Source organism: Arvicanthis niloticus, chromosome 1, assembly GCF_011762505.2.
Source record: "Arvicanthis niloticus isolate mArvNil1 chromosome 1, mArvNil1.pat.X, whole genome shotgun sequence".
Lineage (NCBI taxonomy): Eukaryota > Metazoa > Chordata > Mammalia > Rodentia > Muridae > Arvicanthis > Arvicanthis niloticus.
The window spans coordinates 30,693,973-30,720,547 of NC_047658.1; the positions used below are offsets into that span (position 1 = coordinate 30,693,973).

Here is a 26,575-nt window from a genome sequence, read left to right on the forward strand (position 1 = left end):
TGTATAAAATTTACTCTTTACTGTTTTAAAGTATATAAACCAGTAGTATTGTAAATATTAATATTTTTGAGCATTTGTCATCAGAACTGTTTGCATTTTGCACTACTGAAACTTGTATGCATTAAATAGTAACTTGTTTTTTCCACTGTGGCTGGCAATTACAATTCTTTTTGTCTGTGGGTTTGGTGCTTCTAACTACCTCAAGTAAGTGAAGTCACACAGCTTTTTTGTTGTTGTTTTGATCATTGGCTTACTTTATATAACACAATGCCTTAACACTCATTTGCTTATATATGCTGTTCATCTGTTAATAGATTATTTCTGTGCTTTAGCAATTGTGAATAATGTTGTGATTAGCATGGGTCTGTTCTCCCGAGAGCTTGTTCAAAATTCTTTTGGGCCTAAAGCATATCATGATAATTGTGTTTTTAATATTTTGAGAATGTATCATGCTATTTTAAACAATAGCTATGCCATTTTTACTTACATTCTTTACAATAAAAGCATTATAATTTTTTTTATAACTTGACAAGTGTATTAAAATTTTTGGGGGGAGTGGTAGTCATCCTAATGGATGTGAGGTGGTATTTTATTGTAGTTTAGTTTAAAAGAAAAGAAGTTTATTTTATATACCTAGATAGCTGCAGGTGTAGCAGAAACTGAAGAACCACCTTCCCCATGTACCTTTTTTTCCCTCCCTCGATAGGGTTTCTGTGTTTAGCCCTGGCTGTCCTGAAACTGGCTCTGTAGACCAGGTTGGCCTCAAAATTCAGAGGTCCTCCTGCCTCTGCCCTCTGACTGCTGAGATTAAAGTGTGTGCCACCACTGCCTGGCTCCCCATGTACTTTTTTTTCCCCTTTCTTAATGAAAAAGGTTTAGTGATGTTTTGTGGAATGTTACAATTAGAATAATTGAGTTGAGATTGAGTATTCTGAAAACCTACAAAGATATGAAGGGGTTGGAATTTTTAAAGAAACAGACCAAATATTGAAAGTTTCATGCACTGAATGGCCCACTGAGTTTAGAAACCTCATGGTGCTTGCAGTTAGACTGCTGCATCAATAGTCTCTAATAGATTATATTTTAGATTGACTTAGCAGAATAGATAGGAAAAAACATTGATAGTGGTTTGTATAGAACACTATTAGCATTAGAGCATTTTAAATTTACATGCTATTATTGATGGTCATGATTGAGAATATTGTGCCATCAGAAGATGGAAAATCAGGAATTAAGCTTCTTGTCACATAAAGCCCAGAACCTAATGGCATCACTGATGAAATTCACTAAACCTTGAATAACTAATACTAATATTTTTCAAGGTCAGCCAAAAAAATCAAAGGTTTCCATACTTTTTATAAGTCAAATCATTACTCTTATATGAACACAAAAAAGTTTAGTACTATAGGCTAGTAATAAAAGTTCTTCAGAAAGTAAAAACAAACTGAATTAAACAGTACATAATTATTATTCATTATAATTAAGTGGAATTTATCTTAGCTCAGTATGGTGGAGTTGCATGCCTTTAATCTGGGTTCTTGGGAGGCAGAGACAGTCAGGAGGCAGTTCCAGGATAGCTAGAGCTACACAGAGAAACACTGTCTTGAAATCCCCCCAAAAAACATCAACTAAAATCAAAACCCAAGTCTGTCTGTCTACAGGGACCATATTGCCTTAATCTCTGATTCAAGGATTCTTGAGGCTGCAAGATGGTACAGCTGTTAAGAGCACTTACTACTATTAGGAAAGAAAAAAAAAGTATGTTAAATAGAAGGACAAAATTGTGTTCTTAGTTAATATCCTTTATTAATGTCAGCTAATATATTAATTAAAACAGGAAAAGCTTTTTATTATTAGTGTTCGTGAATTTTGTTTTAAAAACATGACTATAAACAATAGACTAATAGGATTATATAAAACATTTGCTTTCAACACAAAGATATAATTAACAGATAACTACCCTATGGGATGAATGAAAGCATTCACATGCTGAATAGTTAATACATAAAATGTATAAGTTGGGCAGCTCATTGAAGAAGTGGATAGGGGCCCTAAATAGGTGCTTCTGAAGAAGTAATTCTAGTAGGAATATAGCTCAGTAGGGAAAGTGCTTGCCTACAGAGCATAAGGACTTGATAACTTTCTTAACAACATAAAAATGCAGTGTGTGGTAGTGTACACACAAAAAGAACAGAGGATGACAAGTAAAGTTGTACTGTGGCCTACACATGGGGGAAAATGAAGTACAAATGGCAAAGTGGTTAAATGAGTTTTTAAAAGTTATTTTGAGATTATAATATTTCTCCTTTTCCTCTATTCTCTGCAGAATCTCACATATATCCATCCTTTTTCTATGTGGAGGAAAACATATCTTATCTATTGCCTGTCTGTCTGTCTATCTATCTATCTATCTATCTATCTATCTATCTATCTATCTATCTATCTATATATTTTTGAGGCAGGTTTTTCTCTGTGTAGCCTTGAGTGTCTTGAAAGTTGCTCTGTAGACTAGGCTGGCTTCAAACTCAGATATCCTGCTTCTGTTTCCTGAGTGCAGGATTAAAGGTGTGTACTACCATGAATGACCAGCATCAAATTCATGAGAAAAAATTCTTTTCTAATCATCTAAGAAATGAAACAACAGTGAGATACCACGTCATACCTGCTAAAATCTTTGATAAGGTTGTAAGAAAACAGAAATCTTGTTCACAGTTGTTTGGAATGATTAATTATGGAATATAATAGGTTCCTAAAATTTTAAAAATAATATTGCCATGACCTAACAATTAATTATATTATAGAAATACATAGTGTATTGAAAGTGATACTTGCAGTTTGATGTTGATTACAGCATTAATTATAGTAAGCAAAATGCCAGTGTTTGTCAGTGGATAAATAAATAAGAATTGATATGATGATGTAATATTTAGCCGTTAAAATTTTTTTTATGAAATCTTATATCTGTGACAAAATGGATGAAAATGATGCTTCATATTTTCAATTAAATAATCAGCACAAAAATAGCTGGTACATGATCTCACTGTACATAGAATGTAAAAACATTGATTTTTTTTTTTTTTTTAAGAGTAGAATAGATGGTGGACATAAAAAAATGGAAAATGAATAGAATATAGTTCAGGAAACCTGTTGTACAGCATGGTGACTTTTTATTGTATTTTTTTCTTGAATATAACTAAAAGTCAATTTTTAAGAATTTGTGCAGAAGTGCTGTGTATGTTAGAATTTATAAACTCATTTGATGCATCATGTTGCATATAATATATGTAGTTCTTATTTGTCAATGAAATAAAAACTTTGGAAAAACACCTGTGTCTTTATATATTAAAATTATTGCATGAATAAAAGTTTTTAACTGATCAGTAACATTTTAATAATTCTAAGTGTGGTGTTTATGCTTAAGATAAAGGAGTAATTGCTAGAAATAAAGAGACCGTAAGGTTCTTTTATATTAAGAAATACAAATAATTTTGGAGACTGTTACACTGGGATATAACATGCACACTGACATTGATGCCCTTCAGCCCATGAGTTTAATAGAAAAGAAAAGAAAACCAGAGGTATTCAGGTGGAATATATGAAAATTTCATATTAGGAGTTTGTGCATATAGAGGTATTGAGACTTTTGATATTTGGCTAGGCATGTTGGCTTTGCTCTGCTCCTGTAATCCCAGTACTTGGGAGCTTATTCAGGGACAGCTTCATCCATACAGTAAAGCCAGTCTAAGTTACATGAGACCATGACTTTAAAAAAACCAAACAAATCTAAAAGCAGGGCCTAAAGAATTGGCTCAGTATCCTGCTTTCCAACTATGTGGACTAGATTTTCAGAACCTATGTAAAAAGTGTGGCATGGCCTTTTCACCCCAGCCTTGGTGGAGAGGCAGAATGATGGTGGAAATGCATTCCGTCAGTCTAGATAGTTCAGCAAGTGTCAGGTTTAGTGAGAGTCCCTGTCTTAAAAAGTTGGGTGAGGAGCATTAGAAACTGATGACTGCCATTGATTTCTGGCCTCCAAGTGCACATACATAGTCATGCATCCCTACATGTTTGTGTAAACAACACATGTATACAATCCTCCTAAAAAAAGGAAACCAGAAGTTGATTCATCCCTAATAGAGCTGTTATTTGTATGCTATTGATCCCTTGAAATCTGATAGAACTTTGCATCTTATTTAGTAGGAGTTTTTTTTCCATGACTTTTAATCAAATTCTAGAAAGCATCCTTAGTTTTGTCTTTGTTTCACATATTGGAACTGTGCATGCTTTGTTGGATTTATCTTCAGAATACATTTCAGCCACTTTAAAAAGCATATGTAGTACCACTGCCATCTTTTGAGAAGGGGCATCATTGTTTCTCAGTACTTTGGTTCCTACCTCTACTTACTACCAACAACTCAATGGGCTTTTCTGATTAAAAAAAAGTTAAACCATCTTTTCTATACTCAAAACTTCAAAGCTTTCCTGTTTCTTAAACTTTGGTTAGAAATTGTTATGGCCTTAGGTGAACTGGCTCTTCCATTTATGTGACATCCTGTACTAGCTTTATGTTCTTAACCTACAACTTTTGAGATTTTAAGCCTGGCACCTACTGACTTTTCCCTCTTGAGTTCACATACATGTTTTTCTTCTTGTTTCAGAATTCTTAGATAATGCCTGTCATAGGTGTCTTTTCTGAGTATCTTTGTCAAAATATGATCATGTCCCATCTTCTCAGTTTTTACTATTTTTCTTTCTAAGATTTAATATCACTTCATTTTTTTAAGGTCTCAGTAGAATAGGAACCTATTTTCCATTTGTTCTGTTGATATTTAACAGTCTAACTAAAAGCAACTTAGGGGAGTAAAGGGTTTATTTCAGCCTGCATGTTATAGGCCATCATTGAAAGTCAGAGCAGGAACTTATAGAGAGAGTAATAACTGTTGCTGACTCAGCTTTCAGACCTAAGCTTAGCTAACACTTACTTATGCAGTCCTAGACCACCTGCCCAGGGAGTGCTATTTTTCACAGTAGACTGGGCCCATATCAATCAAGAGAATCCCCCTAGTCACACCCATGGGCCAGTTTAATATAGGTAGTCCGTCAATTGAGATTCCCTCATTAGGTCAAACAAGGCTGTGTGAAGTTCACAACTAAAGCTACTTTGAATACTTAGTGAAGTATATAAGGAATAGTCAGTAAGTGCTTACTTACTCATTAAATGTATGAAAAATATTGAGTGTCTCAAAGATTGTGGTATCAGTTTATTGCTAAATAACTATTATATAGTCTCATCCTGTGATTATGAGGAATAATTCATAACATCTTTAGAACTTGCCATTTGACAAGTCACTTTCCCTGTGCTCCATCATCTTTGAATGTTTTTCAGATTTTTTTTTTTTTTTTTTTTTGTGAGAGCTGAGCCTTTTTATCAGGGTAATCTCTGGATATAAGGTCGGATGCTTTTAGTTTCTGTGTGAAACTAAACTCTAATTATAGGTGGTTCTATTTTTAAAAATTTACTTTCTGGGTTTTTTGAGCATATTCTTGGTCAGATTGAACCTTTCAAGGTTCTTTAACCTTCTAATTTAGCCTTCTAAGGTTCTTTAGCCTTCTAATATGGAGAAGAAATTTATGTAATCTGACATGATTTTCTTCAGAGTCAAATAACTAGAGAAACACCAACTTAAAAAAAAGTAAGCAATAACAAAAGAGAAATTACCGATTATTGAGTCTGTAATTTGGTACTTTGGAAGATATAATAGAGTCATGTTTTTGCTATTATAGGATGTGTGTGGGTGTGTGTGTTGCATATAGTTAATGGGGAGTGGTGGAGTCAGTGATTGCTATTGGAGCACAGAAATGATATGGAAACTTTGGGAATGAACTGTGATACCTAAAGACCATCATCCTGTTCTCATCAGGAAGATAACTATAGCTGCCAGCAAGTCCACTAGGCTCTGCATAGACTTAGTGGAATCCAGAGATAAGGTGATGGGAGAGTATGAAACGTGTAATTAAAAGTAGAAAGGCACAGTCGATCATTGAAGACCATGACATGGAAGTGGGTTATAAGTTGAATATCTCCTGATTGCTTTTCTCCTCTGGTAGTCTGCATAGCACTGTCAAGTTCTACAGATCCTAGTCAGTAGGAATCAAGTTTCAAGGTGAGTTTTTGCTTAATTCTTCCATTCTTTACTAAAGGATATTATGTCTTCAGCAATAGTGTCTTACCATCTGGAGGGTAACCAAAAATTGTGGTAATAAATAGCCAGCAATGGAAGAGAGTGATCACTGGGATGTCATTGATCAACAACCCCAAAGAGGTTGGAGTTTAACTTTTTCTTTTACAAAATTCTTTTTTCCTTTAAAAAATTCTTGAGAATTTCATCCAGTTCTCTAATTGAATATAATTACTTCAACTCCTCCCCTTACAGCCCTCTCAACACTTTCATTATTTTAAGATTATACTTTTTTCAAATATTTTTCTCCTTCATTCCTCATTGAATCTAGTTTTGTGTTGTCAAGCTAGTCTTGGAATTGGGGCCTGCTTTAGTGTGAAGTCTAGCCTGCCAGGGGTTCATAAGAAAAATACTTGTGGTGGGATGACATCTCTATCTCTGTGCCCTACATGCCCACCATGTTGGGATTTTGGCTGGATGTAGCTTGGGTATATTATTGTAATGGGTTATATAACATAAGTTCATATATGCATCCAGTCTGTTGTCTCTTGGAAAAGACTATTTTCCTTGAAGTTGTCTACCACATGTGAGTGGCCATCTTTCCAGCCCTTTGCAGTGAGATGAATGTCTGATTTGGGTTTGAGGACTTCACAATTTTTCTTTTCTTGCCATGCTTACCAGTTTTAAGGTAGGATTATCTCTGTTACTTGCAATATGTTATAGAGCAAAGTTTCTCTAGTGAAAGCTAAGAAATGTGCTTTTCTCTGGGTATAGCAATAAATCATTAGGAACATTTTAATATGTGTGCTTAGCTGAGTAATGGTATGTGTTCTACCCTAGGGCCTATGACCTTACTATCCACAGGTTCTTGGCTCCTTTAATAGTACGTGGTATGGGCTTTACCTTATGGAGTAGACCTCCTAAAACACCTATGCCATTATTAGTAATCCCATCTTGTCAGGCCACTTTTAGCCTTCAGGGTTCATGACTGGATGAGATTGAGGCCTTTCTTCTCAAGAGAGTTTGTATAACACCTGCCAGCATAGTGGATTATAGCCAGTTGAGATAAAGTTTGCCATTGAGTGAGTACCAGCATGATGTCTCCATGCTCTGTGATTTAAGGAAGTGGTTGGTGTCTATAGCAATCTGATCTTATCATCAAGGAGCCTTTGCTTATATTTCATTAATTGATGTGTATATTTTTATGGCAGTATCATGCTGTTTTTATTACAAAAGCTGTGAAGTATAACTTAAAATCATAGATGATGATACTTCTAGCATTTCTTTTACTGTCCAGGATTGTTTTTCTCTCATGTGTATTATCAAATAAATTTTAATATTTCTTACTTTCTATGAAAACTCAAGCTATGATTTTGATGGGGATTGTGTTGATTCTGTAAATTGTTTTAGGTAGAATGACTATTTTTACAACATTAATAATACCATTCTGAGTATGGGTGGTTTTTCCGTCTTCTGGTTTCTTTTTAACATTTTCTTTAATTTCTTAAAAGTTTTAATTATATAACTGTTTTACTTCCTTAGATTTATTCAAGTAATTTTTGAGTTATTGTGACTGGGATGGTTTCCCTGATTGCATTGTCCTTGTGTTTATTATTTGCCTATAGGAAGGCTACTGAGTTTTATGTGTCTTCATTTTGTATCTTGTTACTTCGCTGAATGCTTATCAGTTGTATAAGTTTTCTGGTGGATTCTTATAGTCTGTTACTTACAGATTTATTTTTTTATAGAACCATTTTATTGTAAATAAAGATAATTTGACTTCTTTCTCTACTGGTATTTTTTTTAGTTCTAATACTTCAAGCCGTATATTGACCTGTAATAGTGCAAGTGAATGAGCTTTTCTTGTTCCAAATTTTAGTAAGAATGCTCTAAGGGTTTTTTAATTTGTTATTTATTTAATTTTATTTATTTTTAATTTAACACTTTTGCCAGGAGTTTCTTCTGTTTTTCATTTATTATGTTGAGATATCCTCTGTATTCTAAGGTTCTTTAGGACTTTTGTCATGAAGGATTGGTAGATTTTTGTCAGAAGCCTTCTTTGCATCTGATGGTATGTTGATATATTTTCTGGTCTGGTGTTCTGTATGCCTCTTATACCCTAATAGGCATCTCATTACATTTTGGATTTTCATCTATGATTTTTATTGAGAATATTTTCTGTGCCTTTGACTAGTGTTTCTTCCTATATAATTATTATTTTCAGATTTTTTTGTGGTGTCCTCTATAACCCATGTTAAGTTGCATAAGTTTTTAGATATTTTCTAATTATTTTTATTATTTTCCTTCATTGATTGATCATTTCCTCTACCTTGTTCTCCTGCCCTGATATTCTGTCTTCTACAATACTTTGAGTTCTTTTGTTTGATTTCCTGAATTCTTCATTTCCAGTAGTAACTCATTTTGACTTTTCTTAAGAATTTCTATATTTTTTGTTAAATTTGATTTTTACATATTTTGTACTTTTATTATTTTATTCAGCTATGTGTTTATACAGTTGTCATTCAGCCATTTGTTCATATTGTCTTTGAGTTCCTTCAACAAAGATTTACTGTTTGAAGATATTGTCCTGTGCACCATTTATGGTGCTTTTCTCAGAGAGGAATAAACTGTGGCTGTTAGTTTTTAGAGGAGATACTGCCTTAGTTATTCTTATTTGTGTCTTTGCAATAGAACCAAAGCATCTGGAATTAGGTTTTTGGTAGTTGTTCTTGATGTGGACAGCTAGTCTTCCTTTTGTTGAGTGGTATTTCTGTCCCTTGTTTGGTATTACCATAACCTGTCAGGTTATGGATCAGCTGAATAGTGCTTACTGTTTAATCTTTGGCAACTGTTACAGTTTTTAAATGTGGTATCTAAACTGTCTGAGCTCGTTGGTACTTCGGGTCAGACCATGGTATATAATGACTTATGGAGTGATCAGTGTGGCAAATGACATGCAGAAGAGAAATTGGACTTGGCCTGCTTACAGTTTCTCAGGCTTTTTGTGTAGGACCTACTGGCTCTTAGTAAGATGTGCGTTTCTGGCAGAAAGCCGCTGGAGCTATCTGTTTAACCTCTTTCTGTGTATGTGTGTGTATATATTTTAGGAAGTCTATAGTAGGAGGTCATCATCTTGAAAGCTCTTCAGTGTTGTTATTCCTCTCCTTTATTCCTTCTATTGTACTGCTTACCCATCTCCATAACCAGTTTAACCTTTTTGTTCTATTATTCCTCCTTAACTTTAATACCATTTTATTCAGTTTACTCTTCCTTGAAAGTCATCCCCCTCCCCCATGGCCCCAAGTAATTTCCCAGTGTCTATGAATTTTTGAAATGAAACACACATATATGTAGATTAAAAGCCAACATCCACAGATGAGTGAATATATGTGTTATTTATCTTTCTGGGCCTGATTTACATCAATCAGAATGATTGTTTCCAGCTTCATCAATTTACCTGCAAATTTTATAATTGTTATTCTTAATAGCTGAATAATATTCTTCAATGTAAAAGTACCATATATTTAATTATCCATTCATATGTTGATGGAATCCAATGCATGTTAATGAATAGTTTTTAGGAGTACAGCAGAATGAATATGGATGAGCAGGTATGTCTAGAGTAAGTTACAGAGTCTTTTGGGTACCAAAAGTGGTATAGAGGGATCAAATGGTACATCTTTTTTTTTTTTTTTTTTTTTTTTAAAGCTTTTTGAGGAAGTTATACATTGATTTCCATAGTGAATACCTTGTTTACATTCCCAACAGTGAATAAGTATTTCCCTCTCCCCATATCCATTTCAGCAGTTGTTATCCTTTTTAAAAAATTTTTTTTGACATTAGTCATTACTCAAAGCATATTTTCTGCTTTCTTCTCTGATTCTGGGTATCAGATCATATTTCAAGGTACTTGATCCATTTGTAGTTGAGCTTTGTACAGGGTAAGAGATGATTATCAACTTTCATTCTTCATTCTTCCATGTGCAGGTCTCCACTTTTGACCAGCAACGTTTGAAGTCAGTCTGATTTTGTAGTGTGCAGGTTGTAGATGTCTCTTTTTATACTACTTCTCCATTCTACTCCTTTAGTCAATGTGTATTTTATGTTAACAGCATTCTATGTAGTACATGGGAATCTGGAATGGTGATATCTATACATAGCAGTATTTTAAGAATCATTTATTATTGTTTATTCTGTTGTGTGTGTTTGTATATGTTTCCAAAGGAAGTTTAATATTAGTTTCTTCAATTTTTTAAGAATTGTGTTAGAAGTTTTATGATGATTGAATTTATAGATTGCTTTTGCTAAGATGGAGATTTTTCTCAATATTCTAGCAGTCATGACTTATAGTGTCTTCAGTTTCTTTTGTTAGTGTTTTATAGGTCTCATTGTATAGGTTTTCTACTTCTTTGAATATTTCAATATAATTTTGTTTGTTAAATTTTGGGTATGTCGTGAGTGGTATAATTTTGTGTCCTATTACATTATTGAATGTGTTTTCTTAGCTAATAGGATTGTTTTTTTCTTGATGGAGATCTTTAGGGTCATTTAGGTATAGAATCATTTCATTTTTGACAGGATACTTTGACTTCTTCTCTCTGATCTCTATCTCCCTATCACTTTCACCTGTTAATATTACCCTGGCAAAATACTTCAAGCATTATATCGAACAAGAATGGAAAGAATTGACGTCATTGTCTTACTCCTGATTTTAGTTGAAATGTTTTGAAGTTTTTCTGCTTGGTATGGTGTTGGATGCTGGCTTGTTACATAATGGCTTTATTATATTATTATGTATTCTGTATCTCTAGGTTTTCCAGAACGTTTTATCATGAAGAGATACTTGTTTTTATCAATGACCTTTTCTGCACCTTAATGAGACAATTCTGTACTTTGTGTGATTGTGTAATGTGTTACATTTATTCATTTGTGTATGATGAATAATCTTTACACTTAGGTGAATGATCATGGTGGCTATATTTTTATGTGTTTTTTGAATTTATTTTGTATATATTTTATTGAAGTTTCTTGATCCATCTTCATTGGAGATACTGACAAATACATAGTATATATGTATTTTAATTATATTAAATATATATGTTGTATATATTATGTTATAATATACATATATACATATATGTATATATGTGTGTGTATATATTATAATATATAATATATATTACATATAATATATATTATATATGTGTGTATATATAATAATATATATTATAATATATTGTATATATTTAATATATAATATATGTATTATATATATTATAGATATATATATTTGTTTTGGTCTCAGGGTACTGTTGACATCATAAAATGAAGTTCCAAGTTTTCCTTCTAGTGTTTGGAATAAGTTGAATATTGATAGTTCTTTGAAGGATTGGTAGTAGTCAGTGCTTCATCTATCTGGTCCTGTTTTTGTTGTTGTTGTTGAGAGAATTTTTAAATTACTGTTTCTAGGCTTATGATGGTTATATATACCTTTAATTTGAGCACTTGGGAGGCAGAAACAGGTGATCTCTGTGAGTTCAATGCCTGCCTGGTCTATGAGCTAGTTTCTCAGGACAGCCAGGGCTACACAGAGAAACTCTGACTTAAAAAACAAAATAGATTACAGTTTCTATGGGTTTGTTAAGATTGTTTTACCATATGTACATGTATATCATATTTATATATACATATATATTTGTAGATCTATATGAATACAATTTATTATGTAAAGTATGACCTTATAATTTGGTAGCTTTCCTCAGTATTTGTTTTAATATTTTCTTCTCCATCACTGTTTTTCTAAATTTAGATGCTGTCTTTGTTTGGTTAATTTGGCTAAAGTTTGTCAAACTTGTTAGTCTTTTCAAAGATCCAATTCTTGATTTCATTGATTCTTTGTATTTTTGTTGTTGTTTTTGTTTTTTTATTTCATTCACTTCATCTTTGATTTTTATTATTTCTTCCTTTCTGCTCTTTTTGTGTGTTTCTTTTTGTTTTTTTCAAGGTGTTCAGTTGGATTGATTTATTAGGCATTTAGTGCTATAAACTTTGGCTTTATACTGCCTTCATTATGTCTCATTTGTTGGTGTTTTTTTTTTTTTTATTATTATCATTCACTTCCTTGGATTTTCAAATATTCTGTCAGTCTTTTTTTCTTGACCAATGTAACTGTTCAGTAATGTGTTATTTAGTTTCCATTCTTTCTCTAATCTCTATCACTACTAATATCTGATTTTATTCTATTGTATTCAATACAAAGAAGTGTGGTGTTTCTGTATTCATATATTGTTGTGACTTTTTTCTGTGTCTTGATAGGTAGTTGATTTTTGTAGAAAATTTCATAGACTGAGAAGAATGTATTAGTATATAGGTGGAATGTTGTACAGATATGTGTTACATTTGTTTGATTTATTATGTAATTTAACTCCAGAGTTTCTATTTAATTTTTGTCTAGATGATCTGTCTGTTGGAGAGAGTTGAGTATCGAAGTCACCCACTATCAGTCTGTTGTGACTAATGTATGGTTTTAGATCTAATAGCATTTCTCTTATGAAATTGTGTGCCTCTATGTTTGTTGCTTATGTGTTTAAAATTGTAACATTCACCTGGTAGACTTTTTTCCTCTAATTTTCTTTATTTTGTGTCTTTGGAGAGGGGATTAAGACCGTTTACAATCAGAGTTATTGAAAGATGTGTGTTTATCCTGTTTATTATGGAAAATTTGCATTTGTCTTTCAATTTTTGTATAAAGTTTTACAACTATAATGCTTTGTGTTGTCAATTGTGATCTTTCAGGATCCAGGCTAGTTATTTTCAATCTGAGAGTCATAACTGCCACAGGGCTTGAATACCAGGTATCCTGCATATCAGATGTTTATATTACGATTAATTACAGTAGCAATATTTTTGAAATACCGATGAAATAATCTTATGGTTGTGGGTCATCACAACATGAGAACTGTATTAAAGGGTCGCAGCATTAGGAAGGTTAAGAACCACTGATCCAGACACTTCATGCTTTAAAGTCTTTGTTGAATAAATACTAATTATGAGTGATTTCACTTTTCTCTTATATCCTTCAGTTTCCTTAGTTTGTGTTTTAATTTTTTACTATAATATGTTGGGGAGAATTTTTTACTGGTCTTTTGTATTACGTTTTCTAGGCTCCTTAGTCCTTCGTGTAGAATCTTGCCAAAGATGGGAAATACTCTTCTTTAGACATTCTGTATGCCTCTTCTCTGGTTTTCTTTTTCTTCTATGCTCATAATTCTGAGCTTAGGCTTTTTATGGAGTCCCAAAACTCTTTCATATTCCTTTCATTTACATATGTAATTTAGTTTACTGAGTGGTTGTATTCCTCTTGTTTGTCTTCCATTGTTGCCTGCCTGTTGGTGATGCATTCCACTGAAGATTTTAACTGGCTTATTAAAATTTTTTTTCCAGGATAATTTATTTCTGGTTTTTTTTTTTTTCAACAATTCAAACAATTTTACTGGGTTGACCTCACACACCTCGTTGTCTTTATCTTCTTTGACTATAGGTATAATTATTCCTTTGAATTCTTTGTCTAGAACTTTTTCCACGTCATTTTCTTTGGGATCATTACTATGGGATTTGGATTTTTTTGGAGGAAACTATTTTTGTTTCTCGTGTTGTTTTTACTTTTGTATTGTCATCTTTCTTTTGTTGTTACTCAGTTTGCCTGTTTGCTATTTTATTGATTCTTCGTGAATTTCACATCATGTACCTATATCCCACTCATCTCCGTATCCCTTTGTTCCCCCTTCCATCCTTGCAACCTCCCCCTAAAATAAAATAAAATAGAAAAAAGATTTGTTGTGGAAGCTGTACTGTGTGACACAGTCCTTTTGTCCACATATATCTACTTGCAAATGTTAATTGCAATGATCTATTGGTATATTTTGAGGCCTCTGGATTCTGCCATACTGGATCCTCACCAGGACTCCTCTTGGATATCCTATTGTTACCCTATGTCATAGGGATATTTCAGATTTGGATGTGCAGAACTGGCCACTTAATAAGCTCCAGCAGATCATGACTAGAGTAGACATTGAGATAGGCCCCAGGTTTGGGCTTGGGAGGTAGTTTAGTTACTCAGCCAGGGTGACTCTCAAGCACTATTCTACTTAGCTTACCCAATGAAGCAGGATGAACTTTTGTGCTCTCATGTCCTTTCATCCAGCTTACCTGCAACATACCATGGCCAGTCTTCTGAGTTGTTCTAGTCAAGATACAGGGCCTGTGCCCCTGAGTGATGCAGTCAGTGAGAGGAAAGGCCAGTTTTGCCTGCTCTAGGTAGTGAGAGGAAAGGGTGGAAGAAGGCATCTCTTCCTATCCCATGCCATCCCACCTCAGTTGAGGGGCTGAAACAGATCTCCAGTGCATATGCCTTTGGGTCGGAGTGTATTCTTTTATCATCAGAGAAGAATTCTCAATGTTGAGGAAGAGGGCTAATTTATTGTAGGATTGAGATATCAGTTTATTTGTTGTGTGTGTCTGTTTAATTTTTTTCTTAGACATTCTAGATACTAATTCTCTGTTACATGTATAGTTGGCAAAGATTTTCTAAGGTTATCTTAGTTATATCATCACTCTACTGATTTGCCTTTTAATTGTTATATAGAATTTTGCTATATTCATTCTTTTCCTTCCCCTTTCTCTTTTTCTCTTCCCCTCCCCTGAGGTTATGTGAGCTTATTTCTTGGCATCTTCATATGGTTATATAGAAAAGCCACTGGTTTTGTATTCTTTGTTGTGTTTATCACAGTGTCTTTACAGTAAAGGATGCTTTTATGTACTTAGAGATAATTTGGTTTTTTCTTTCTCATTTGTTCGCTTTTGGTTTTTCTTGTTTTGTTTCTCTGTGACTTTAAAGTGCTACATTGAATAATTATAGAAACTGAACACTCTTGTCACATGTCTGATATTAGAGAAAATAACTTGAATATTTTTCTATTTAGCATAACAGTAGCCTTAGGTTGCTTTATAGTCTTTTAGTATGTTTGAGTTATATTTTTTTCTTATGTGTTCTTACCTGGTTTGGGACTCTCAGAATAATACTTTTGTAGAATGGCTTTAGTAGCTTTCATTCTCTGTTTGGTAGAACACTGAGGATTTTTGTTGCTTGTTCTTCCATAAAGAACTGGTATATTTTAGCAATGAATCTGTTCTTTTCTTTTCTTTACGGGAAGGATATACTGCTTCAATTTTGTTGTTTTCTGTATCTCTGGGTTTTTTTTTTTTTTTTAATTTCCTCTTTTAAAGATCATACCTGTTTAGAAATTTACACATTTCTTTTAGATATTTCATTCTTTTTAAATGTTGTTTTTCTTTCTAATTACTGAAGACCTCATGTGTTTTCAGTACTACCTTTTATTTTGTCCTCATCTTCATTATTGATTCTTATTAATTTGGTCTTGCCTTTGTTTGAAATTTTTTTTTGGGGGGGGGAGTAAGGATCTGTTACTCTCTTCAAAGAAACAACTCATTGTTTTAGAGCCTAATTCATTAATTACTGTACTGGTCTTTATTGTTTCTTTCCAGGTATTAGTTTGTAGTTTTGCTTGTTCTTATTTTTCTGGGTTCCTGAGGTTCATTGCTAAGTTTTTATTTGAATTTTGACTGAATTTTCTAAAGGAAGGAGTGAAACTTTGCTGTTAGAGATGTCTTTGCTGTATCCTAGTATATTTTCCTTTCTTTGACTTGTTTTTTTAAAACATGACAAGATAAAATATAAGATGAAGGAAAAACTGTCATTGAAGTTTGACTTGGCAATCAGTTAGAGGAAGAGAGTCACAAGAGCAGGCACAGGAGTCAGAAGTCTAACTGGTTCTCATACTAAGGAGTACCATAAAATACTAAGCATATAGCTATTTTACATGTGTGTGTGTGTGTGTGTGTGTGTGCACCTATATGTATATTATATGTATAATATATGTTACATATACATAATACATATATATTATACATATAGTAATACACACAAATACATACAATATACCTACCTACCTCCCAGTCAACCTGGTAAAGATCCACTTGTGCTTGCTGCTTCAGTTTCTGAGATCTCACATGAGACTTTCTTAGTTGATTCAGATGGCCTGTTCTGGTATCTTCCATCTTCTCTTGAAGTTTTTCCACTTTCTCTTCTGAGGAATTTCCTGAGCTCTGCTGCAAGGGATTTGATTGAGAGCTCCCATTTAAATACTCTGTCCATGTAATGTCTGACTGTGGTTTCTGCATCTGTGCATCTGTTCCCATCTGTTGCCAGAGGGAATCTCTCTGACAATGACTAGGCACTAATAAAACGTGTATACCACAATATCGTTAGCAATCATTTTATTGACTTTAAAATTTTTTAATTTTTAAAACATCAGTAGTGTTTTGTTTTACCCTAGGTTTCTGGTTCTTAGTTATCCAGGGAGTTTTGGGAATGGGTTTCTCATAGAGTGGGCCTTAAGTCAAATCAAACATCGGTTGGCTACTCCCATTAGTTCTTTGCGTATTTTACAGAAAGGACAGATTGTAGGTCAAAAATTTTGTGGCTGGGTTGGTATGCATGTATCTCTTTTGGTAGCTTGTAGAGTACCTTCTCACCAAATAGTAGACTGTAGGGGTGAATGATCCATGCAGCCACCAGTTTGGCTTCTACATGTTCATTGAGTTGTGTGGGTATTGTCCTCAGCAGTAGGGCTCTACTGTTAGTTTTCAGGTAGCAATCCATTGTTTCAACAACAGCCTGGGCTGTTTGGGAATTTCTATGTGACCTTCTTCATTTAATTGAAATGCATCTCAGTTTGGTTATCTGAAGATAAGAGGTGGCCACTTGAGATTCTGTATTTTCTATTACTAGACCACCTCATTAGGATCACCTTCATACATTCCAGGAAGTTTCCACTGCACTAGGTTTCTATACCAACATGCAAATGCCTGCTTCCCCAATTCCAGCCGTTTTTACCATATTCTCCACCCTGTTTCTCCCCCAACTTCTCACCTCCCCATAGCTGATAACTCTCTCTCCTCATCTGCTCCCAGTTGGCCTGTAAAATCTATTTCCCTCTGGTAGGGAGATCCATGTATCCCTGCTGAATCCCTCTTTACCTAACCTCTCTGGGTCTAAAGATTGTACCTTGGTTATTATTTACTTAATTGCTAATAAATATCCTTTTATAAGTGAATACATGCCATATTTATCTTTCTGGGTCTGACTTACCTCACTAAGGATGATTTTTGCTATATCCTAGTATGTTTTCTTTTTATTTGACTTACTCCTATAAAAATGTTTCCTTTCTGATTCCTTCAGGGACTCTTATATTCAAGATTGTATTGTATTGTGTCCAGGTATTTGTGTAGTATACATAGTTCCTTTTGCATTTCTAGTTTTATTTTTTTAATGATCTGATAAGTACAAGAAATTAAATTTTATTGTTGTTGTTGACTTGCCTAATGTTCAAAAATGTGGTTTATCTCTTAGAGAATTTCATGGGCTGCCAAAGGTTTATTCTGCAGAAGGTGAGATGTTGTTTAGATGTCATGAAATAAGTCTATTTGATGTTTGGTATAATAGTTTAGATAAAACCTTCCTTTCTTCTTTCTTTCTTAGTTTCTTACTTTCCTTTCTTCCTTTCTTCCTTTTTTTTTTTGGTTAGATAAGCTATTAATTTGGAAAGTTAAGATTATTATTGTATTTTGACTTGTTATTTTCTATATGGATATAGTACTTTCAGGTGAGAGGTTGGATGTTGCAGCAGTCTAGTAGTGCTTGTTTTTATGAGCTTGGATACACCATCATTTAATGAATATATACTTATAATTGTACATCCCTCATTGCTTGTTTTCTTTTATAGTATATAGTCAGATATTTATGTCACTATTCCAGTTTCTTTGATTTCCATTCACTTTTCATCTCCATGTTTTTCTCTTTCAGCTTGTGTTCAAGTGAAATACTTTTCTTACAGACACCAAATAATTTGATCCTGTTTTTAATTCATTCTGCTAATCTGTTTTAATTGGAATGCTAAAAACATTTATATTTTGTTGGCCAAATTTTGTTTTCTCATAGTTCTCTTTTTTTCCTTCATTAACTTATGTAGACAAAGTTGCTTCTTTCTTAATTTTTATTTTTCATCTATAGAATTACAAAAATTATTTCCCCTAGCTTCTGTGTTTATGTCATTCTGTTGTGTGTAGGTGTCCTTTAAGTGTATACTGTAGTTTAGTGATCATGAGTGGCTTTGTGTTATGCTTGCTTTATAAGTTTTTATATTAGATTTAAAAGATAACTTTGGATATAATAATCATCACCAAAAAGATATTTATCCTTAAAAGTTTCTGGTGAGAGATTGGATATTACAGTGAATTTGCCTTTGTTAGTACATTAATACTTTTATTTTCTTTGTAGTATTAGGATTTGAACTGTAATGTGCTGAGGAATAGTTCTTTCTTGCCATGACTTATTTGGATTTTAAACATCTTTCTGTATAGATGTTCATTTCTTTCTCCAGATTTTAGAAATTTTCTGCTGTTATTTCATTGACCTGGTCTCACTCCTTTTTAGTTTCTTCTGCTCCATGTATTCTTCAGTTTCTTTTTGATCATGTCCTAAAGGTTTGGTTGTATTGTATTGTTGTATGTCTGAATAAAGATTTATCTTTGATTCCTGCTGTTTTGTCTTGTACTTGTACTTGATTCGGTCTATTGTTTATAGTTTCCACTGAGATTTTAATTTTATTTTATTCATTTCCATTATTCTCCTTTCTACCACCAATCTAATTTTCTTTGTCTAACTTCTCATTGACATGTTATACTTCAGAATTCTTTTAGCAGCATTTCAACCAATTGACCATCTTTTTATTGGTTATTAAATACTGATTTTCTGAAATAACTTTGTTCAATTTTTAATGTTTTGTTTGTTTCTGTATTGTAATTTGTATACTTGTCAGGATGGATATGTTTTCTAGTTTTATTTGTAATTAGCCTCCTGTTGAGTTTTCAGTCCTTAGCACTACTCAAAGGAGAAAAGAAACCTAACACATACAATAAAACCAAACCATTTTCAGACATAGACTTTTAAATTGGTTAATGCCAGCATTTATAGCACCATTGATCATTAAAAACATGGTTAGAATAATGATGTAGGAAGTTAAAAATATTTAGGTTCAAATTAGAAAATGAAAAGCAAGTTTAAATGAAAAGAAAATGTAGAAGAATACTAAACAGGGGAATGGATCAAATGGTAAGTAAGTAAAGAAAGTGAAAAAAATAAAATGAATAGTAAATAAATAATAGTTTTACAAAAAAATAAAGTCTAAACAATAGCAAGTAAAAGAAAGTGTATTGGAGTAATTTCTTCTGCATTCCCTAATATTCCAGTCCTGTTATTGAAGCTGGTGCTGATTTGTAACCAAAGTTCAGGTGTCGTAGACAACCGTCTTTGGTTTGAGATTGTTAATGTTTTGGAATACCAGTGTCTTTGCTAGCTGAACTAGCTTTACAAGGCCTAGGGATTTTTAATTTTTTTTAAAAAATTTTTAAGTATTTATTTATGTATCCATTCATTCATTCATTCATTACTCACTCACTCACTCACTCACTCACTCACTCACTCACTATTTCATTCAGGTACTTTGTAGCTTTTCTCTCTTAGTTGGCTAGTTCCAAGCCATGATGTGTCTCCCAAGAATGCTTTAAAATGAGGGAAGTAAAAAAAAAAAAAAAGCACTGTTCTAGAGAACTGGTTTCTGTACTTTTAGATCCTGCCTGTAGTCAGCACACGCAAGGGCTGTCAGACAACTGGAATTGTAGACAATTTCTCTACTGGACATTACCTTCAGAGTTGTCAGTTACTGTAGGCAGCAAACCTCATGACAAACAGAACCAATTTTGTAGGCTGAGCAGCCCATGAACATGGATGGGCTTGACATTTTATCCTCCATATTGTAGGGTTTGATCCTTGCTACTGAAGGGCACTGGTTAATTGACACAGTGACCTTCAAGCCTTGTCTACTTTGCTTGAGTTTCTCAACATTTTTGTGTTCAAGTCTCTGTATCTGCCTTGCTCAGCTGTTTTTCCTCCTATAGACTATGGCACGACTTCCCCCATTTTCCCCTATGATAGTTTGTTCTCAGATGTAGGTTACTTACCATGACACCTGACTAGTTCTTCAGAATGTAGTTTTTTCCCTCTCCAGTGCTGACTTAGTGTCATGTCATGTCATGCCAAAACCTCCAGGACTTTCTGAGGACTCTTGCTTGTTCTGTGGTTAAGACTGCAGCATCTTTTTAGTCAGTCCCCCCTGTCTTAGCTTATGGATGAGATATCCCTAATCACCACCAGTTTATTTTGGCTAGAGCCACTTGCTGCTTTTACTTTTTGCTACATAATCTTTTTTTTTTTTTCTTGTTTCTCAGTTGTTGCAATGTATCTTTTGTGATTTCCAATATTCTTCCTTTCTTAGGATTTGAATTTACCCTTTGATACTCTGGCTGTTTTCATTCATTTTATCACATTAGTAGTCTGTAGTCTTGCATCTTATTCCAAACGTCCCTTTATCTTTTTATCTTTTTCCTATCTGATAGCTATATCTGTATATTGTACTTGACCATTTAGAGGTGGTGAGAGTAGGTATTATTTCTCCTCCTCTTCTTCTTTCTCCTCTTCTTCCTCCTCCTCTTCTTTTTAAATTTATCTTACATATATCTTTGTTTTGCCTGCATATATGTCTCTGCACCACATGTAGCATGGCTGGTACCATGGAGACAACATGAGTTTGTAACTCCCTGAGGAGTTTCAACTGATTGTGCATCAGTTTGTTGGTGTTGAGAATCAAACCTGGGTTCTCTGGAAGAGGAATCAGTACTCTTAACTACTGAGACATTTCTGTCACTGAGAGTGGTTATTCATGTTCTCAAACTGGAGACTGAAAGCCTAGTGGCTTCCTCATGTCATTTCTTTTAATTAATATGTTTTTAGCAAGGACTTGTATTCTGGTTTGCCACATGTGTTTTATGTGTTGGTTTTGACTGTACTTAGATTGTATATGTATGTATGTATGTTATATATGTGTGGGTGCCTGTGGCATTGAATGCTCTGAAACTGGAGTAACAGGCAGTTTTGTGAGCTCCCTGACATTACTTTAGGAACTGAACTTTGTTCCTCAGAAAAAGCAGCTAGTGCTTTTGACCAGTGAGCCATCACTCTAGCCTCCAGTTTTGATTGTTTTTTAGTCTTACTGTGTTAATACAATTCATGAAATTGACTGATTTTTACACTGTACTTTCCTTTCACCAGCAAATACCATGTGGAGACTTAATGACATAATATTTTAAATATATTGTTGAGATTGTTGTTAGGTTTGTTTTTTATATTTATATTTTCTAGTAATTCATTAGTAGGTAGTTTCTTTTCTTCTTCCTTTTCCCAGACAAGATCTCTATAGCCACTCGTGACCTTGAGCTCACATTTTCATTCCCTGGCTTAAGCTCCTGTGTGCTGAGATTACTGAATTGAGCCTTAGCAGCCTGGCCTGTAAATACTCTTAGAAATGTTCAATTTTTCTAAGTTTGAAAACTATTGTTAGTTCTTTAAATGTTAGAATTCTGAGGGATACTTGCACATCTCTTTTTTTTTTTAAACTTTATTATTCATAGTAACTAGGAAGTAAAATCAGTATCCAGTGTCTATCAACAGGTAAATGAAAGAAAATACGGTATATAGACAAAATGAAATTTAATAAAGTATACTTCTTTTTCCTCTGCTCTTACTTGTTTCCATTTGTTTTGATGATTGGGATTTAAGCTCTTAAAGGTCGTCCTCACCCTTCTCCATTTACAAATTGTTTATTCAAATCCCCGAACATCTACTACTAGGCTGGATAATGTGTTTGCACAATAATCAAAATATAGTCTTGCTCCATATTACAGACAACTTCAGAACTATATTACAGAAATAATGTTGTAAATAATTTCAATTGCTTTGTTTAGATCTTAATTCATAGTTGTACAAAATATTACAGTAAATGTTTATATCTAATTATGTTTTTAATTGTGGCTATATTAAATAGATTTTTCTGCTTGGAAAAGTGAATTGAATAAAACCTACTATTAAAGACAACTAGCAAGGGAGTAAAGTACAAGTATGTAACATAGGTGAAATAACTATCAGGTACTTGCTGTATGTATGACAGTAGTATTAACTCTACACTAATATAGGACAGATTTCCGTTTTCAAAATTCTTACTTGAGAAATATACAAGGTCTAAAATTAGCATTCTATTTAATCAACCAATATTCACCTTTCTGTTTATAGAAAGAGGAGCCAACCTAAGGTTTTAATCCATACTTTAGGAATCTGGTTAAGCATTTACTCTGCTATCTCCCCTTTAGTAATGATAAATTTTCAAATTTTAGATTCAAGTCTAGATTTTAATTTTTTACATGTATGGCTTCCTATGTCATTCCTCTGAGATTTAGTGGATTGGGAGTTATCTTGGCCAAGTCATATACTCATGCAAATGATAGAAATTACAACAATTACAATAGCATCTGATACTTACCAATAGGGCCTATTATTTAGCAGGTAATATTTTTTTCTTTTTAAAGAAGTATACTATTCTATTAATTATTTGAGAATTTCATCTATAATACCATATATTTTGCTCATATTCACCTCCTATTTTTCTTTCTACCTCTTCCAAAGTCAACCAGAATAGTCTAAGCACTTGTAATTCTTAAATTATGAGACTTCTGAAATATACCACCATTATAAGGATGAGAAAGCTGAGACACAGAAAGGCTAAGTAAGTAGTTCACTCAGTTGCAGAACCTGTTCATAAACTTGAACAATCTGTCCTCCAAATTGTGAATTTCTAACTGTTAGAGTTTTAGACTTCTGGACTGAGTCTTCTTATCAAGTGCTTAGCATATCCATTTTCAATAAATGAGGGATATATTAAGTATAGTGATGTAACTTATTCAGGAAATTTCTATACTGTACCCAAATAGTACACATCGTTGTGAAGTTCCAATTGGAATTTTTTGGAATGTTTTGTTTTCTAATTATATATTACTTATGGTTTTTTTTTTCTCCCATAAAACTTTTTAAGATTGCTGGTGATAAGAATTAATTGTTCTGAAATTTTAATCTGTAAAACAGTGATTGGAAATAAATTGAATTCTGAAGCTGGAAATCTTCCTGGCTTTTTTTTTTTAAAAGATTTTATTTATTTTATTTAATGCATATGAGTACACTGTCACTGTCTTCAGACACACCAGAAGAGGGCATCAGATTCTATTACAGATGGTTGTGAGCCACCGTGTGGATGCTGGGAGTTGAACTCAGGACCTCTGGAAGAGTAGTCGGTGCTGTTAACTTCCGAGCCACCTCTCCAGCCCTCTTCCTGACTTCTTAATGGTCATAGCATAAGATCAATTGTAAGATTTGACTTTTTCAGTTCTTTCTCTCACTAGCTGTAGACAAGATAATCTTCAAGTTCAAGTTTCATAGGATAATTAGGGTATCTGGCAGTGTGCTGAGTTTATTACTTGGCATAATTTAGGGAGTGCTAGCTAGACAAATTATAAGATGGTAAAATGAGGCCTAGAAAATTAGTTCATGAAACTAATTATATCGAGCTGACTTTTGGATATTCTGATTTCTGCTTTCAGTATTGACAGTTCTTTATCACATAGAGAAGCATTATGTGTGTGGGTGTGTGTGTATAAGGGTTGGGGGCGGTTATTTTCAGACACTCTAGTCTCTTAAGAAAACTAGAATTTTAGTATTTTGAACTTTAAAATTAATGCTTAAAAATCATGGATATGTAAATAAACGTTGGTTCCCTTCAAATCATGTAGATGAAGTTTTGAAACTTCTCTAAGTACATACTTATAGAAAAAAAAGTAGTTAGGATGAAATGCCTGGAAGAATTAACTCAGGCAAACATTTAGAAAAATATTTATCATTTTGAAACAGATTTATCCTACATTTATAACTTGGCCACTGGCTTTTGTTAAGGAAATAATAGGAAAGTTGTTGGTAATTATTTTATTTGGTGCATGCTGTCAGTATATTGAAGTGGATTGCTGTTGGGAGGCACGCTGAGTTTCTATAAATAATAGGGAAATATGTCTTCCTTTTGATGAATGTTTTCCATAAGTGAGATCTCTAACTTCCATGATACATTTTAAACTTTATTACATTTATTTATTTTCTGTAGATACATGTGATGGGGAATAAGTTTTGGTGTGTTTAGAGGTCAGAGGACACGTTGTGGTAATTAGTTCTCTTCTTTCACCAAGTGGGATCCAGGAATCAAATTTGAGTCATCAGGGTTGGCCATTGTACACTATGCATGGTAAATATTCAGGGAGTATTTCTAAATATAAGAACCTGAATGAGTTACGAATGTATGATACACCAATCTTTGTCATACAAAGAATGACATAGTTCTAAAGTACTTATTAGTGCCCTGTTTATCTCTAGTGCCATTAGTCAGTTAGTTCCATCTAAAATAATAGCATGAATTTTTAGAATGAAGCTAGGTAAAGTCTTTCTACATGTAGTTCCTATGCCTATATAGACCTAAAAGGATTGCTTTGAATTATATTACTATGGACCAAATATACATTTCTGCTTAAATTTTGTGGTAATCTCAAAGAATAGAATTTTAGAGTCAAAGTATAGAGTTTAGATTATGTAGAACAACTTCTTGTTTGGTAAAATAATTCATTCTTTCAGTTGTATTGGTTACTTTGCATGAAAAATGTCTTAATCGAATGCTAATTTTCAGGGATAAAGTTAATGAAATAAGATGAATATGAGTTTCTCCTAATGGAAGTTAAAACCTTTATCTTTCCTAGGACAAGAACTTAATGAAGAGGGTTAGTGACAAGTATGGGCTCAAGGTTGTATGCCTTGGTGCTTCTTTCTCTTGGTATAATACGAGATTTAAATAGTTTATTTATTAAGCACTTTTAAATCTCTCATGATTATTAATTGAGAAAAAAAATTTTAAACTCTAGAAATTTGATTTTTCCCGGAAATGAAGTATTTGGAACTATTAGAAAGAATTAATGATTCTTTTATATTGAAAAGGAAAACTACCATGGAGATGTAACATAGTGATGTACTCAGTGTTTTTATTGTTTTTGTTGTTGTTCTGCTAAACAGTTTAAGGATCATATACCATCAACTTATCTTTTTTAAACCAAAGAAGAGCCTACCATATTAAAATAATAGTATAAGCTGACATACTTTATCACAGTTTTTTTAGAAAGTGTTTATTATTTCACTAATTAACACTTTGGGAGGTAATAGTGAATTTCCAGTTTCTACATCTAAATATTTAGTTTATTGCTTTATTGCTTTGCTAACGTTTGCCTTATCTCTTGGGCTTTGTTTCTGAGCTATACTAATCACTATGCTTATTGTTTGAATGTCTGGTACAGGAAGCGAGCAGCTGCAAAGCATCTAATAGAACGCTACTACCATCAGTTAACTGAGGGCTGTGGAAATGAGGCCTGCACGAATGAGTTTTGTGCTTCCTGTCCAACTTTTCTTCGTATGGATAACAATGCAGCAGCTATTAAAGCCCTTGAGCTTTATAAAATTAATGCAAAACTCTGTGATCCTCATCCCTCCAAGAAAGGAGCAAGCTCAGCTTACCTTGAGAACTCAAAAGGTGCATCTAACAACTCAGAGATAAAAATGAACAAGAAGGAAGAATTTAAAGGTAAGAGATTATATTTAAATTCAAAATGGTTAATTGAAAGCTGTATCAGATTTAAATGTGTGGCTTTTGTTTTCTTTTTGTTTTTTTTTTTTTTTTTTTTTTTTTTTTTTTTTTTTTTTTTTTTTTTTTTTTTTTTTTGCTTTTTTATGACCTAAAGATATCACAGTTAAAGTATAGTTAAAGCCACTATTTTTGGTAAAGTGTGGTAAAGGTGGTATTTACTTAATTTACATTTTATTTTCACATTTACTGATTCAGCAGTTGTCAGTCAGAAGCAGATTATACTCTAAAAATTAATACAATAATGAGTTGCACTCAATTTGTAATGATTTGAATTGTAGCTAATACCTTATTAGGTCACTACATACATATATTGCATTTGCAGTAAATACCTGGTATTGGCTCTAGAACTCCAGGGACTGTGATAAAAGAAGGAGAAATACAAATATAAGGTATAATGTAGTCTTTGTTTTCCTTCTTTTTAGAAATCAGGTAAAATTTTGCAATAAGTATCTGAAAAATATATTTTTTCCTTCTAACATTATCTTGTTACGTATTGCTCTCTCTACCTTAGGAATTTGGTGTCCTTATACCTCTTAGCGACCTAACCTACCAGTGATAGTCTCTACTCAGGTCTTGTGGAGTTTT

At 33.1% G+C, this 26,575-nt stretch overlaps 1 protein-coding gene and 1 long non-coding RNA gene across 5 annotated transcripts in view; one reads left to right on the forward strand and one right to left on the reverse strand.

Moving 5' to 3' along the window:
* LOC117695221 (uncharacterized) overlaps positions 1 to 26,575 on the reverse strand; it is a 113,231-nt gene that overhangs the window by 42,342 nt on the left and 44,314 nt on the right. The gene's annotated exons all lie outside the window — the stretch shown is intronic.
* Positions 1 to 26,575, forward strand: part of Ube3a (ubiquitin protein ligase E3A) — a 70,103-nt gene that overhangs the window by 19,828 nt on the left and 23,700 nt on the right. For all 4 annotated transcript variants that reach the window (XM_034486056.2, XM_034486050.2, XM_034486042.2 and 1 more), the window contains one exon: positions 25,644 to 25,927. In XM_034486056.2, the coding sequence (XP_034341947.1) occupies positions 25,644 to 25,927 (284 nt within the window). The remainder of the gene's footprint in view (positions 1 to 25,643; positions 25,928 to 26,575) is intronic.